We start from the raw sequence: 16,172 nt of genomic DNA, 5'->3' as shown, positions 1-16,172 counted from the left end.
ATCGAAGAGGTCAAAGGTTTAAGCCATAAACTTGTTCAATTTTCAAAGATAGACCTTTTCTATGGCTTTGATTGTCAACCACACACCTTGTTTGTATAAATATCACACAACTCAACATTCATGTCTCAAACCCAATTCAATTCACTCTCGTATTCGTGCACATAAAACCAGAAAAATTAGAAAGAGACTACTGTGATTTAGAGATAGAAAAAATGGCAACAGCTCAAGCTTCAAGCTTCATGTTTTCTCACAGGAGAGTAGACGTTAGAGCCACAATGAATGCACCAGATTTCCGTTTGAGTTTGAATCATCTTTCTCTTCCAAAGCTTCCAAATAATACCCATTTGGAGAAACAGTCCAGATCCAATATCAGTATTACGAATAACTCTGCAAGAGTTAGAGTGGATAGTTCTGATTCAGGAGTGATTTCTAAGCTTTATGAAATCATGGAGGCTGTAGCTGATAGAGTTGAGATGCATAAGAATATTGGAGAGCAAAGGAACAACTGGAACCATCTGCTTTTATCATCCATTAATGCAATCACTCTCGCTGCTTCTTTGATGACAGGAATTGCAGCCACAGGTGGTGTAGATGGCTCGGGTTTTTCGGCTTTCAAGCTTTCTTCCATCATTCTTTATGGCGCGGCCACTGGCATGTTAGTGATGATGAACACTATTCAACCATCTCAGCTCGCTGAAGAACAAAGAAATGCGGCCAGATTGTACAAGCAGCTTCACGGAGAGCTTCAAACAGTCGTGGCTCTAGGCAACCCAACTGTCGTTGATGTGAATGACGCCATGGAGAAAGTTTTGGCGCTTGACAAGTCATTCCCTCTTCCTTTACTCGGCAACAAAATGATCGAAAAGTTCCCTTCCAGTGTTAAGCCTTCAGTGTGGTGGCCTCAACAAAGGCGAAAGCAATGGCTTGAAGGGAAGATAAATGGGAATGCTTGGAGTTCAAAGCTGGAAGAAGAAATGAGAAACATTGTTGAGGTTTTGCGAAGGAAAGATTTGGATGATTACTTAAAGTTGGGTAACCAAGCTTTGAAACTGAACAAAATGTTGGCGATTTCTGGTCCTTTGTTGACCGGACTTGCAGCCATTGGTTCAGCCTTTGTGGGCAATAGTAGCTCTCTTGGTTCGTGGGGTGTATTGGTGGGAGTTATTGGCGGAGCCATGGCAAGTGTCATAAACACATTCGAGCACGGTGCGCAAGTTGGGATGGTGTTTGAGATGTACCGTGGCAATGCCGGTTTCTTCAAGCTTATGGAAGAGACTATAGAGTCGAATATCGGTGAGAGGGATGCTGAGAGAAGAGAAAATGGAGAATTGTTGGAAATGAAGGTAGCTCTGCAATTGGGAAGAAGTTTATCAGAACTCAGGAATCTTGCAGCATCATCTTCAAATAATGGTACTCACGAGGCCACTGAAGAATTTGCAAGCAAGCTCTTTTGATGGATGCTTTTGCTAAATTAGTATAGTTGCATATAGCATCATGACAACTTAACAGTTTTGTTTATAATTAAGTGACTTCGTAAATAGAATCATTCAATTCATTGATTCTATTTCTCAATTAGTTTAATGCTACTTTTTAATCCTTTCTCTTTGTGTTGAGAATTATGACCTCTTTCCTCTTTTAGCTTTTTTGTGAAAGTCGAGTTTGAGTTTATATTTCTTCAAAAAAAACTTATTATGATAAAAGTATAACTATACAAGAAAAAACAAATTCTACAAAGGTTAGAAAAGTACTTAAGAATTACTTATCTCTTTTACCCTTTAAATAAGAATATTGAGAATTAAATAGTTTAGGCCTAACACTTTGGAAAACCCTCACACTTTGAACATTTTATAGCAGTGGGTATTCTTAACAGTTGGTATATGTATCTAAAAATCATTGTGGGTTTCTCTACTTATATTTAGATAAATAATATCATCTGCAGTGTTCAACCATATAGTCTATATAAGAAGAATATGTTCTTTAACTATCTTCGAAGCATGACAAAAGGTTCGTGTCTATGGTATTTCACTTAATTAGGAGTTGAAAAAAAATTCACCAAATATAAAACCATCTCTCATTCCAATACATCTAGGCAAAAGATGAATTAAATAACTTCTAAGTTTTAAAGTTATTTACTTTAGGTGGATGGCTGCTTGTGTTGTGTGAGAGTAGAGCCAGTTGCCAAGCACAATGCTCCCACTAAATTTAATAATAGTAGCCAAACTCATAGAAACATGACTTGAAGTTAAAAAAAAAGCCCAGGCGTCAATGATGGATGTGATTAATTGGGGGTAATATTTATTTTAAAACCTACATCGGACTAGAGTTGGTACAGCCCACACAACTCTGCCATCCATCTCTCATGGAAAAACTTATGATCATTCTGGTATGGATGCAAAAATTAAAAACTAATTTTTGGTGGGTTTATCTGTTAAAAGTCCTATGAAGACAGAGATGATCTACTATATTGTGGTTGTGTTCCAAATCTTTAAAATTCGTAAATTGATATAGTACGCTAGAATCTACATTTTTTTGTAAGTCGTAGTATGATAAATCATACCAATCTTATTACAGTTGGATCTAATTTAGTTTTTTGATAGGTTTAAATTACAATAATAAATTTGATCATTTTAATAAAATAAATAAATTCAAATTTGATTCAAACCATAACTAAAACTCGTTCAAATTATGATTAAAACTCATTTGAGTCCCGAGAATAAATTGATCTAAGTCAAACCAGGTAAACAAGTTGAGTACTTGAGAACTTCATTTTACGGTGCATATTTACATTATAAAGTACAATATAATTTTCTAGCAAGTTTCACAGCGAGCAAACTTCTCTGGTGGCAGCAGGAGGGTTGAGATTCACTGCAACATTCGAGTACCGAAATGAGATGGCTTGCCATTCAAGCACCGAAATAATATTGATTCTAGCAATATCACAGGTGACTTGCCATTCAAGTATGCAACGCATAAATTAGATAACTATTGAGTTGCATTTAGGGGTGTTTAAAATCACTTAACTGAATCGGTTTTCCAACTTTTTGAACTGAATCAAATTTTCAGTTTAAAAAAAATCATGAAGCGAAATCAAACCAATTTAAAGATTAACCGATTTTGATCTGAATCGAAAATATCAATTAACTTAACCAAATTTTCAGTTAACCTATTTTTGAACAGAATTTAAAAATAAAATCATATTTTATTATTTTTTTTCTAATTTTTTGAAAATATATTCAATATTTTATTAATTTTTTTGAAGTTTATTCTATTCGGAGAACAAAATGAAGAAGAAGAAGCAAACAAGACATTTGAAGTTTGTAAAAAGGCCATCTGAATGGTAACCGTACGTTAAAAGATATATTCAACTTATAAATGTGTAGATTAAAATTTATATTGCACAAAATCATTTAGTTTGTGTTAAAGTTTAATCTACACATTTAGCACTCAATTTTATTAAATGTGAGACTCTTTGTCTTTTTATTTAAATCTCTAACACCCCCGTTCAAGTGTAATCATCATATACTTTTAAACTCGTCATTTGACTTAGTGGTTTTTGACTTAGTGTATTGTCACTTGTATCTAAAAATACTTTAGATTGTTAAACCTGCAACCACCATACGCTGCTAGACCCACTGTTTGATTCAGTCAGTTTTTCGCTAAGTGTATTGTCACTTGTATCCAAAAATATTTTACGCTGTTAAAAAAAACTAATTGACTTGTGTTGAGGTTCAATCAACACACTTATATATTACGCACTTTACTCAATTTTATTATATGTGAGACTCTCTTTTTTTTTATTTGAATTTTAAACACCATTGCTCAAGTGTAACTACCATAAGTTGTTAGACTCATCATTTGATTCAATCGATTTTTGATTGAATGCATTGTTACTTGTATCTAGGAACACTTTAGGGTATTAAACCCGCAATAACCATACAGTGTTAGACCCGTCGTTTAGCTAAGTGCGTTGTCACTTGTATCTAAGAACATTATAAGTTGTTAAACCTGCAACCACCATAGGTTGTTAAACCTGCAACCACCATAGGTTGTTTGATCCGCAGTTTGACTCAGTCGATTTTTGGTTAGATGCATTATCACTTGTATTAAAGAATATTTTAGACTATTAAACTCGTTGTTTGTCTCGTGCTCTGATATTATGTCACTTGTATCTGAGAATATTTTAGGCTGTTAAACTCGTTATTTGGCTCGTGTTTTAATACCGTATTGAAATATCAAATATTTGGCCGTTTGGTTTGTGCTCTGATACTATATCGAAATATTAAATATTTGACCTATAAGTATAAATATCGAAACTTATATTACACAAACCAATCGATTTGTGTTAAAGTATAATCTACACACTTATATATAATTTATTATATGTAAAAATATTTTTTTTTGTTTGAGTTTTTAACAGTCTTTTATAAAAATTGTGAATGGAAATGGACAAACAGAATGAGTATTTATTATAGCACAATGAGCTATATCTGAAAAGTAATCCTAAGAAACGGTATGAATGTTGAAAAATATATTGACCTGTGCGGGTTGACTTTGCCAATACGGTCATTTTCCTCGTTGACAATCACTATCAAGAATATTCATAACAGTCCAGTCAAGGTAAGTTTCTTCCCTATGACAGACTTCTTTTTTGACCTCATCGATCAATTTTGTAATCTCCCATTGTTGCTTTTATTATATATATGTAAAATTAAATATGCGTGGAGCATGTATATTAACATCTTAATCAATTCTCTTTACATAATTGTACAAATAATTTGTTTGTCCATGTGCAGAACGAATTAAAGAATATTTTTAGTCAATGAATAAATGTACATATTGTACAAAATCAGAAAAGTTTGCTTGCAAATTCGTCAATCTCGCCTCCATTACTGCGAGAATAGATTGATTTTTCGGCGAGATCTCTCAGCTGTGATGTGCTTCTTCCCAACTGTAAAGCTACGTTTTGTACAAACATCCCTCCGTTTTCTCTCTTCTCTACATCACTTTCATTGAGAGTGGATTCGATTGATTCTTCCAAGAGTGTGAAGAAGCCAGCGCAGTTTCTGTACATCTCCAATACCATACCGATTTGCCCACCGTGTTCTAAAGTGTTTACTGCGATGCCTAATGCACCTGCAGCCACCGCAAGAACAGCAGCCCATGACCCGTGAGGAGACCCCACGAAAGCTGAACCAACTGCTGCAATGCTTGTGAGTAATGGCCCTGATATGGCTAAAATCTTGTTTATCTTCAACACCAAGTTGCCTAGTCTCATGTAATCATCTGTATCTTTTCTCTTCAACACTTGAATAATCTCTCTCATTTCCCCTTCCAGATCTTCGCTCCATCCGTTTCTCTCCATCTTCATGTCTCTTTTGTATACTTTGTTGTTTCTCTGAGACTGATTTAATGGCCACCAAACAGCTGGCTCAAATGTTTTAGGGAACTTCTCAATCATTTTACCTAGCAGGGGAAGTGGGTAGGCTTGGTCTAGCGCTAAAACTTTCTCCATTGCATCTTTCACATCTTCTTCGCCAGGCACCCTCAGAGAAAGTAGAGTTTGTATTTCTCCCTGGAGCTGCTTGAACAATCTTGTTGCGTTACGTTGTTCTTCAGCAAGTTGTGACGGCTGGATCTTGTTCACGATAACCATCATCCCTGTGGCCGCGGAGAACAAAAGCGTGGAAGATAACTTCAAAGCCAGAAGCGAAACACCCGCGCCGCCAGTTGCGCCAACACCAGCCATGGTGGCAGCAGTGAGAGTGATCATGTTGATAGAGTTAAGAAGAAGTTTGTTCCAGTTGTCCCGTTGCTGGCCGATGTTGTAGTGCATCTCAACTCTATCAGCAACCGCCTCTAAAATGGCGTGGAGTTGGGCAATCACCACCGTAGAATTAGTAGCAGTAAAGTCATCAAAATCATTTTCTTCTTGTATTCTTGTGGCAGGGACAGTCTTTGTGTATCCATAATCTCTCACCTTGAGCTCTTCAGCTAAGTCTCTTCTTGGTTTTCTCAGAGGTGAGAACCGGATTCTCGGAAGTTTTGGGACAGATATAGCAGAGTTAATTATATGTGAAGAAGAACAAGATAACAGTGGATTCGAAACTTGTAAAGAGGCCATGAATGGTATCTATAGAAGCTCTTTTTCTGAATTGCTATTTGGTTTGAGTTTGTGAAGGATGAGAATGCAAGCAGGAGCTGCCATGGACGTACGTATTTATAGCCATGAATTTTAGCGTAGAACTTGGTAAAAGAAAGAATTCCCGGGTTGAAATATTGACCTGCTGAATGACTTCGCCCAGGATTGGACTATTCCTGGTTGGCCAAGGGTTTTTAAAATTTCTCCTTTTGACTTTTCTGCAAACTGTAATTTTCAATGTGAAACTTCCTTGTCGTCTCTACCGTTTTGGTTAAATACAAGGGGGGACTTGTTTGAATTACTAATGTTTTGTAAATAATTTTGGGTTGAGTAAGGGGTAGCCCTAGGTAGAGATTGAGTCAATTTGGCTCAAATCAATTGATTTGACAGAATGTTGCCAATGCCAACAATTTCATCTTTTTTTAACCCTTTTTTTTAATTTCTTCTTTAATAATTTTTTTTAATACGTAAGAACTCTTTTTCTTTTAAAATGATTTATAAGACAACCTTATCGTTAATCAAATAAATTAAAGTTGATATTAAATTAATAGTTTTATGTTCAAATTAACTTTAAATTAATATATTTATTTTAATTAAATTTGAATAGAATTCACCCATGCCTATTATACAACACATTATTGTTATATTTTTTTTATTGAAATTTGAACTTGCTTTCGTGCATCATATTAATGAATTACATAAATTTATGACAACTTATAGTGAAATGATATAATTATTTATTTATATAGATAAATTTAGTTTATACAATTAAATTTATATAATTTGTTTATACGTATGGTATTACTCTATTTGAAAATAACAATTGAAATGTCTTTCCCACCAGTTGCCAAAACACCAGCCCTGGTGGCGGCAGTGAAGGTAATCATAATGATATAGTTCAATGAAAGGGCATTTCAGTTATCGCGTACGTTGTTAGCCGGTGTCGTAATGCATCTCAACTCTGTCAGCAACAGCCTTTAAGATGCCATGAACTTGCACTGCCGCCGAGGAATTCCTAGAGTTGTCAACTTTCTTTTGTTCAAGCAAATTTGTGCTATCTACTCGTATTTAATTACCTTGTATTTTTAGCTTGTGAAGAAGTTATCTGAATGGTCTTTGATTATAACTGTGTTTCACAGAGATTGTGAATGGAAATTCACAGAATGAATATTAATTATAGCATAACAAACTATATCTGAAAGCATTAATAAGAAACGGTATGCATGTTGAAAAATATATTGACCCGCACGTTGTGCGGGATGACTTTGCCTATAGAATGCCTATCTTCCTCCTTCACAATCACTAACTAGAAAATTCATAAAATTCCAGTCAAGATAAGTTTCTTCCGCATGACTCACTTCCTTTCATCTCATCCATGATGATCCTCTGTCGACGTAAACGCTTGTGTAATCTCATATTGAAGATTGGATTATGAGAGACTCCGTAAAAATTCTTCATTAGAAAGTTAAGCAAATAAATAAAGTATGCATGAACATGTTGCTTGCATTATACATGTATAGTAGACTAAAAATGGCAACCACCATGTTCAAAAGGATCTTGGATCAAGAACTCAACCATGTTAAAAATCTTATGGGTTTTGACCGGATCTTAGATAAATCATGTTAGAAATTTTAGATCCTTCATACATGAAAAGTGGATCAACGTCTTTATTAATACACCTCAATGCAAAACTATCTAGTTATTAAATCTAGAGTAGAGACGACAATAAAGAGGGGCGAAGAGGAGATCTCAATCCTCGTCTCTGTCCTTATAGGGGATATCAATCTCAGTCGTTATTACAAAGATGATAAAGATTCCCTGTTTCCTTCTTAGAAAGAAAAATCCACTTTTCGTTCCTATACCCATAAGGGAAAATCTCTTTTTTATACTTTCTAAACATAATATAAATATATTAAATAACAAAATTAAATAAAATTAAAACCAACTTACTATTTCAAATATTACAAATATCATAAATTAACAGCTTTAATATGTACAAAAAAACTAAATAAATTTAAAAAATATAAATAATCTAAAACTATAGAGATCGTCAATATTTTAAATAAATATATTAATATAATGGGGCAGAGCAGGGATGAAACAAATATATCCCTATCCCCGACCCGTTCCCAATTACAGAGATTTTTTTTATCTCTATCGCTGTCCCAATGTCTTATTTCGTTTCTATCAGAAAATCACTTCCTTTTTAGGGTTAGAGTGGATCGTAATCCCTAAATTCAAATTAAAATTGTCATTTCTACACTATAGCTACTCAAGCTTTAAATACTGTAGTTTCAAGTGTCCTATATATTCTATAAAATATGCAAGCAAAGACGCCATTATTTTGGACTAAAAGGAAGCAATCAATTTGGTCTGGCAGTTAGTTCTCATAAGTAAGTTGATATGCATTATTATTCTTTTATTAATATATCCAGTTGACCGTTTGTGAAAGCGATGTATAATTAATCATATACATGACATTTTAGATACTGATCATATGAATAAAGAGGCGCTAACTTCATGAGAACTCTATATATTTCTCCTCCAAATAAAATTGGATTTGATTCAAATTATTCGAATTCAAATATGGGTTTAGATTAAACAAATTAAGTTTAAATCAATTTAAATATTTAAATTCAAACTAACCCAAAGGAAAACTAAAAATTAAATTATTATCACATTAAACTTGAGTTTTAGCCCATTGATTTCAAATTGATCTGAAACTAATTCTTATGAATTCAAATTGTGTCTTAATGAAAAAATTTTGAAATTGACATGAGGATCTTATAGAAATCTCTTGGAACACTAAAATGCATTAAACAAATGCTTAAGTAGAAGCATATCATATACAGAGACATTACCTTGAAAATAAACATTGAAGATAGCCGACGGGAGGAAATGAGTAAACTACAAATTGGTGAAATATACTGCCATGCAAATTTGCATGAAGAACTTAAAAATTATAATATTAACTGTGAACAAAATAATTATTTATTTAATCTGTTTAGCCGAAATGGGCAATGGCTTGTTGTAGTAGATCTATTTTTCTATTACTTATATTACTTTGTTTAATTTATAAGTAATAAAATAATCTAACAATATTCTATTATTAATAGTAATATGACAAATAATATAAAAAGTAATTTTATTATTACTTACATCTTATTTATTAAAATATTATCAAGTTAATCTTGATTTTATTATAACATATAATTTATTTATTAATTTTTTTAGGATAAAAATAATCATATTTTCAATTAATATAACAAATAACTAAAAAATATTTTAGAATAATTATATCTAAATATCTTTAAGTAAAATAATATACTAATATTTTTTTATTATCTCTAACCAAACACAATAATTATTTATATCTATATAGTAATAATTTATACTCAACAATATTTAAAATAATCTACCTTCTGAATAATTTTTTAATTTTAATAATAAAACATTTCCAGAATCAAAAGTCCCCTAATACTCAGATTAACATTTAAATATTGTAATACTACTTTTATATCGCTTAGATGTATCATCACTGCAAATATATGTTCTTAGTTTTTTTTTCAATCGAATTACGTTAAAAATGAATTGTTTACTTATTAATTGTCTTGTCTTTATTTTTAACACTAAATTTCTTAGTGATTCAATATACTTCTGGTTACTACAAATTTTTTCACCAGCCGTATTTGATGGTTTCCCCGAGAATGGCTGTTGAAAGTCAAAAGTAGCGCGGGAACTTGAAGGTAATTGAGAAAATTAATATTCAATGCACAACCATCGAAGAGGTCAAAGGTTTAAGCCATAAACTTGTTCAATTTTCAAAGATAGACCTTTTCTATGGCTTTGATTGTCAACCACACACCTTGTTTGTATAAATATCACACAACTCAACATTCATGTCTCAAACCCAATTCAATTCACTCTCGTATTCGTGCACATAAAACCAGAAAAATTAGAAAGAGACTACTGTGATTTAGAGATAGAAAAAATGGCAACAGCTCAAGCTTCAAGCTTCATGTTTTCTCACAGGAGAGTAGACGTTAGAGCCACAATGAATGCACCAGATTTCCGTTTGAGTTTGAATCATCTTTCTCTTCCAAAGCTTCCAAATAATACCCATTTGGAGAAACAGTCCAGATCCAATATCAGTATTACGAATAACTCTGCAAGAGTTAGAGTGGATAGTTCTGATTCAGGAGTGATTTCTAAGCTTTATGAAATCATGGAGGCTGTAGCTGATAGAGTTGAGATGCATAAGAATATTGGAGAGCAAAGGAACAACTGGAACCATCTGCTTTTATCATCCATTAATGCAATCACTCTCGCTGCTTCTTTGATGACAGGAATTGCAGCCACAGGTGGTGTAGATGGCTCGGGTTTTTCGGCTTTCAAGCTTTCTTCCATCATTCTTTATGGCGCGGCCACTGGCATGTTAGTGATGATGAACACTATTCAACCATCTCAGCTCGCTGAAGAACAAAGAAATGCGGCCAGATTGTACAAGCAGCTTCACGGAGAGCTTCAAACAGTCGTGGCTCTAGGCAACCCAACTGTCGTTGATGTGAATGACGCCATGGAGAAAGTTTTGGCGCTTGACAAGTCATTCCCTCTTCCTTTACTCGGCAACAAAATGATCGAAAAGTTCCCTTCCAGTGTTAAGCCTTCAGTGTGGTGGCCTCAACAAAGGCGAAAGCAATGGCTTGAAGGGAAGATAAATGGGAATGCTTGGAGTTCAAAGCTGGAAGAAGAAATGAGAAACATTGTTGAGGTTTTGCGAAGGAAAGATTTGGATGATTACTTAAAGTTGGGTAACCAAGCTTTGAAACTGAACAAAATGTTGGCGATTTCTGGTCCTTTGTTGACCGGACTTGCAGCCATTGGTTCAGCCTTTGTGGGCAATAGTAGCTCTCTTGGTTCGTGGGGTGTATTGGTGGGAGTTATTGGCGGAGCCATGGCAAGTGTCATAAACACATTCGAGCACGGTGCGCAAGTTGGGATGGTGTTTGAGATGTACCGTGGCAATGCCGGTTTCTTCAAGCTTATGGAAGAGACTATAGAGTCGAATATCGGTGAGAGGGATGCTGAGAGAAGAGAAAATGGAGAATTGTTGGAAATGAAGGTAGCTCTGCAATTGGGAAGAAGTTTATCAGAACTCAGGAATCTTGCAGCATCATCTTCAAATAATGGTACTCACGAGGCCACTGAAGAATTTGCAAGCAAGCTCTTTTGATGGATGCTTTTGCTAAATTAGTATAGTTGCATATAGCATCATGACAACTTAACAGTTTTGTTTATAATTAAGTGACTTCGTAAATAGAATCATTCAATTCATTGATTCTATTTCTCAATTAGTTTAATGCTACTTTTTAATCCTTTCTCTTTGTGTTGAGAATTATGACCTCTTTCCTCTTTTAGCTTTTTTGTGAAAGTCGAGTTTGAGTTTATATTTCTTCAAAAAAAACTTATTATGATAAAAGTATAACTATACAAGAAAAAACAAATTCTACAAAGGTTAGAAAAGTACTTAAGAATTACTTATCTCTTTTACCCTTTAAATAAGAATCTTGAGAATTAAATAGTTTAGGCCTAACACTTTGGGAAACCCTCACACCTTGAACATTTTATAGCGGTGGTTATTCTTAACAGTTGGCATATGTATCTTAAAATCATTGTGGATTTCCCTACTTATATTTAGATAAATAATATCATCTGCAGTGCTCAACCATATAGTCTATATAAGAAGAATATGTTCTTTAACTATCTTCGAAACATGACAAAATATTCGTGTCTATGGTATTTCACTTAATTAGGAGTTGAAAAAAAAATTCACCAAATATAAAACCATCTCTCATTCCAATACATCTGAGCAAAAGATAAATTAAATAACTTCTAAGTTTTAAAGTTATTTCCTTTAGGTGGATGGCTGCCTGTGTTGTGTGAGAGTAGAGCCAGTTGCCAAGCACAATGCTCCCACTAAATTTAATAATAGTAGCCAAACTCATAGAAACATGACTTGAAGTTAAAAAAAAAGCCCAGGCGTCGATGATGGATGTGATTAATTGGGGGTAATATTTATTTTAAAACCTACATTGGACTAGAGTTGGTACAGCCCACACAACTCTGCCATCCATCTCTCATGGAAAAACTCATGGTCATTTTGGTATGGATTGCAAAAATTAAAAACTAATTTTTGGTGGGTTTATCTGTTAAAAGTCCTATGAAGACAGAGATGACCTACTATATTGTGGTTGTGTTCCAAATCTTTATAATTCGTAAATTGGTATGGTACGCTATAACCTGCATTTTTTTGTAGGTCGTAATATGATAAATCATACCAATCTTATTACAGTTAGATCTAATTTGATTTTTTGATAGGTTTAAATTACAATAATAAATTTGATCATTTTAATAAAATAAATAAATTCAAATTTGATTCAAACCATAACTAAAACTCGTTCAAATTATGATTAAAACTCATTTGAGTTCCGAGAACAAATTAATCTAAATCAAATCAGGTAAACAAGTTGAGTACTTGAGAACTTCATTTTACGGTGTATATTTACATTTTGAAATACAATATAATTTTCTAGCAAGTTTCACAGCGGGCAAACTTATCTGGTGGCAGTAGGAGGGTTGAGATTCACTGCAACATTCAAGTACCGAAATGAGATGGCTTGCCATTCAAGTACCGAAATAATATTGATTGTAGCAATATCACAGGTGACTTGTCATTCAGGTATGCAACGCATAAATTAGATAACTATTGAGTAGCATTTAGGGGTGTTTAAAATCACTTAACTGAACCGGTTTTCAACTTTTTGTATTGAACCAAATTTTTAATTTAAAAAAAATCATGAAGCGAAATCAAACCAATTAAAAAATTAACCGATTTTGAACTGAATCGAAAATATCAATTAACTGAACCAAATTTTCAGTTAACCAATTTTTGAACATAATTTAAAAATAAAATCATATTTTATTATTTTTTCTAATTTTTTTGAAAATATATTTAATATTTTATAAAAATTTTTAAAAACCTGTTTTGTTCGGTTAATCAGTTTTAAAAATTAGATAAACTGATAACCAAATCGAAAAATCAATTTTTCTATATTTTTGAATTGATATCCAAACCGATTTTTTGAATAACCTATTTTTTAATTTGGTTTTCGGTTCAAAAATCAGTTCGATTCAGTTATCAGATAATTTTGAACATCCCTCGTAGCATTAATAGTAATCATTCTAATTAATTATTGGACTTACAAGAAAATAGTTAGCATTTACACCACTTTAGACGTCATGCGAGAAAATATTAAAATAATGTTGATTTGAACAATAATATATGTATTCAATTTTTAATAGTTGATTAAGTATTTAAATGATATGTTATCATATGATTATATATTATTTTATTTTTAATTCAAAACCTTACAATCACATAATGATACACTGTCATTAGTTATTTAAAATTAGATGCATAGAGTTTTATTGTATTAAGTTTTTTATTGTAACTATGTTTCAAGTTAATTAGGATATATCACACCCATTCTTTCTCTTTGTTTGTTTTATTAATTCAACGTAGGTTGTTAAACCTGCAACCACTATAGGTTGTTTGATCCACAGTTTGACTCAGTCGATTTTTGGCTAGATGCATTATCACTTGTATTAAAGAATATTTTAGACTATTAAACTCGTTGTTTGTCTTGTGCTCTGATATTATGTCACTTGTATCTGAGAACATTTTAGGCTGTTAAACTCGTTATTTGGCTCGTGTTTTAATACCGTATTGAAATATTAAATATTTGGCCGTTTGGTTTGTGCTCTGATACTATATCGAAATATTAAATATTTGATCTATAAGTATAAAGATCGAAACTTATATTACACAAACCAATTGGTTTGTGTTAAAGTATAATCTACACACTTATATATAATTTATTATATGTAAAAATATTTTTTTTTTGTTTGAGTTTTTAACACTGTCTTTTATAAAAATTGTGAACGGAAATCGACAAACAGAATGAGTATTTATTATAGCACAATGAGCTATATCTGAAAAGTAATCTTAAGAAACGGTATGAATGTTGAAAAATATATTGACCTGTGCGGGTTGACTTTGCAAATACGGTCATTTTCCTCGTTCACAATCACTATCAAGAATATTCATAACAGTCCAGTCAAGGTAAGTTTCTTCCCTATGACAGACTTCTTTTTTGACCTCATCGATCAATTTTGTAATCTCCCATTGTTGCTTTTATTATATATATGTAAAATTAAATATGCGTGGCGCATGTACATTAACATCTTAATCAATTCTCTTTACATAATTGTACAAATAATTTGTTTGTCCATGCACAGAACGAATTAAAGAATATTTTTAGTCAATGAATAAATGTACATATTGTACAAAATCAGAAAAGTTTGCTTGCAAATTCGTCAATCTCGCCTTCATTACTGCGAGAATAGATTGATTTTTCGGCGAGATCTCTCAGCTGTGATGTGCTTCTTCCCAACTGTAAAGCTACGTTTTGTACAAACATCCCTCCGTTTTCTCTCTTCTCTACATCACTTTCATTGAGAGTGGATTCGATTGATTCTTCCAAGAGTGTGAAGAAGCCAGCGCAGTTTCTGTACATCTCCAATACCATACCGATTTGCCCACCGTGTTCCAAAGTGTTTACTGCGGTGGCTAATGCACCTGCAGCCACCGCAAGAACAGCAGCCCATGACCCGTGAGGAGACCCCACGAAAGCTGAACCAACTGCTGCAATGCTTGTGAGTAATGGCCCTGAGATGGCTAAAATCTTGTTTATCTTCAACACCAAGTTGCCTAGTCTCATGTAATCATCTGTATCTTTTCTCTTCAACACTTGAATAATCTCTCTCATTTCCCCTTCCAGATCTTCGCTCCATCCGTTTCTCTCCATCTTCATGTCTCTTTTGTATACTTTGTTGTTTCTCTGAGACTGATTTAATGGCCACCAAACAGTTGGCTCAAATGTTTTAGGGAACTTCTCAATCATTTTACCTAGCAGGGGAAGTGGGTAGGCTTGGTCTAGCGCTAAAACTTTCTCCATTGCATCTTTCACATCTTCTTCGCCAGGCACCCTCAGAGAAAGTAGAGTTTGTATTTCTCCCTGGAGCTGCTTGAACAATCTTGTTGCGTTACGTTGTTCTTCAGCAAGTTGTGACGGCTGGATCTTGTTCACGATAACCATCATCCCTGTGGCCGCGGAGAACAAGAGCGTGGAAGATAACTTCAAAGCCAGAAGCGAAACACCCGCGCCGCCAGTTGCAGCAACACCAGCCATGGTGGCGGCAGTGAGAGTGATCATGTTGATAGAGTTGAGGAGAAGCGTGTTCCAGTTGTCCCGTTGCTGGCCGATGTTGTAGTGCATCTCAACTCTATCAGCAACCGCCTCTAAAATGGCGTGGAGTTGGGCAATCACCACCGTAGAATTAGTAGTAGTAAAGTCATCAAAATTTTTTTGTTCTTGTATTGTTGTGGCAGGGACAGTCTTTGTGTATCCATAATCTCTCACCTTGAGCTCTTCAGCTAAGTCTCTTCTTGGTTTTCTCAGAGGTGAGAACCGGATTCTCGGAAGTTTTGGGACAGATATAGCAGCGTTAATTTTATGTGAAGAAGAACAAGATAACAGTGGATTCGAAACTTGTAAAGAGGCCATGAATGGTATCTATAGAAGCTCTTTTTCTGAATTGCTATTTGGTTTGAGTTTGTGAAGGATGAGAATGCAAGCAAGAGCTGCCATGGACGTACGTATTTATAGCCATGAATTTTAGCGTAGAACTTGGTAAAAGAAAGAATTCCTAGGTTGAAATATTGACCTGCTGAATGACTTCGCCCAGGATTGGACTATTCCTGGTTGGCCAAAGGTTTTTAAAATTTCTCCTTTTGACTTTTCTGCAAACTGTAATTTTCAATGTGAAACTTCCTTGTCGTCTCTACCGTTTTGGTTAAATACAAGGGGACACTTGTTTGAATTACTAATGTTTTGTAAATAATTTTGGTTGA

The 16,172-nt window shown here is 33.8% G+C and overlaps 4 protein-coding genes across 4 annotated transcripts; 2 read left to right on the top strand and 2 right to left on the bottom strand.

The window, feature by feature from the left end:
• The first annotated feature begins 146 nt into the window (after window positions 1–146).
• On the top strand, window positions 147–1,506 carry LOC123219782 (probable F-box protein At4g22030). The gene has a single exon (XM_044641767.1). It carries the CDS (start codon window positions 213–215, stop codon window positions 1,452–1,454), a length of 1,242 nt encoding a protein of 413 aa, XP_044497702.1. The 5' UTR covers window positions 147–212; the 3' UTR covers window positions 1,455–1,506.
• Window positions 1,507–4,843: 3,337 nt separating this feature from the next.
• On the bottom strand, window positions 4,844–6,121 carry LOC123217917 (probable F-box protein At4g22030). The gene has a single exon (XM_044638999.1). The coding sequence runs from the start codon at window positions 6,119–6,121 to the stop codon at window positions 4,847–4,849; it is 1,275 nt and encodes a 424-aa protein (XP_044494934.1). The 3' UTR covers window positions 4,844–4,846.
• A 3,943-nt stretch (window positions 6,122–10,064) lies between these two features.
• LOC123219780 (probable F-box protein At4g22030) lies at window positions 10,065–11,424 on the top strand. The gene has a single exon (XM_044641765.1). The coding sequence runs from the start codon at window positions 10,131–10,133 to the stop codon at window positions 11,370–11,372; it is 1,242 nt and encodes a 413-aa protein (XP_044497700.1). The 5' UTR covers window positions 10,065–10,130; the 3' UTR covers window positions 11,373–11,424.
• Window positions 11,425–14,550: 3,126 nt separating this feature from the next.
• On the bottom strand, window positions 14,551–15,859 carry LOC123219827 (probable F-box protein At4g22030). Its single transcript, XM_044641822.1, has one exon. It carries the CDS (start codon window positions 15,823–15,825, stop codon window positions 14,551–14,553), a length of 1,275 nt encoding a protein of 424 aa, XP_044497757.1. The 5' UTR covers window positions 15,826–15,859.
• Between the last annotated feature and the right edge of the window lie 313 nt (window positions 15,860–16,172).

The sequence above is a fragment of the Mangifera indica genome, chromosome 6 (assembly GCF_011075055.1).
Source record: "Mangifera indica cultivar Alphonso chromosome 6, CATAS_Mindica_2.1, whole genome shotgun sequence".
Classification (NCBI taxonomy): domain Eukaryota; kingdom Viridiplantae; phylum Streptophyta; class Magnoliopsida; order Sapindales; family Anacardiaceae; genus Mangifera; species Mangifera indica.
The sequence above is the reverse complement of the archived record's forward strand: the minus strand, read 5'-3'. Positions and strand labels throughout refer to the sequence as shown.

Bases quoted from the DNA above. Each gene is read 5' to 3' on its own strand.
- LOC123219782 (XM_044641767.1), top strand. From the start codon at position 213: ATGGCAACAGCTCAAGCTTCAAGCTTCATGTTTTCTCACAGGAGAGTA.
- LOC123217917 (XM_044638999.1), bottom strand. From the start codon at position 6,121: ATGGCCTCTTTACAAGTTTCGAATCCACTGTTATCTTGTTCTTCTTCA.
- LOC123219780 (XM_044641765.1), top strand. From the start codon at position 10,131: ATGGCAACAGCTCAAGCTTCAAGCTTCATGTTTTCTCACAGGAGAGTA.
- LOC123219827 (XM_044641822.1), bottom strand. From the start codon at position 15,825: ATGGCCTCTTTACAAGTTTCGAATCCACTGTTATCTTGTTCTTCTTCA.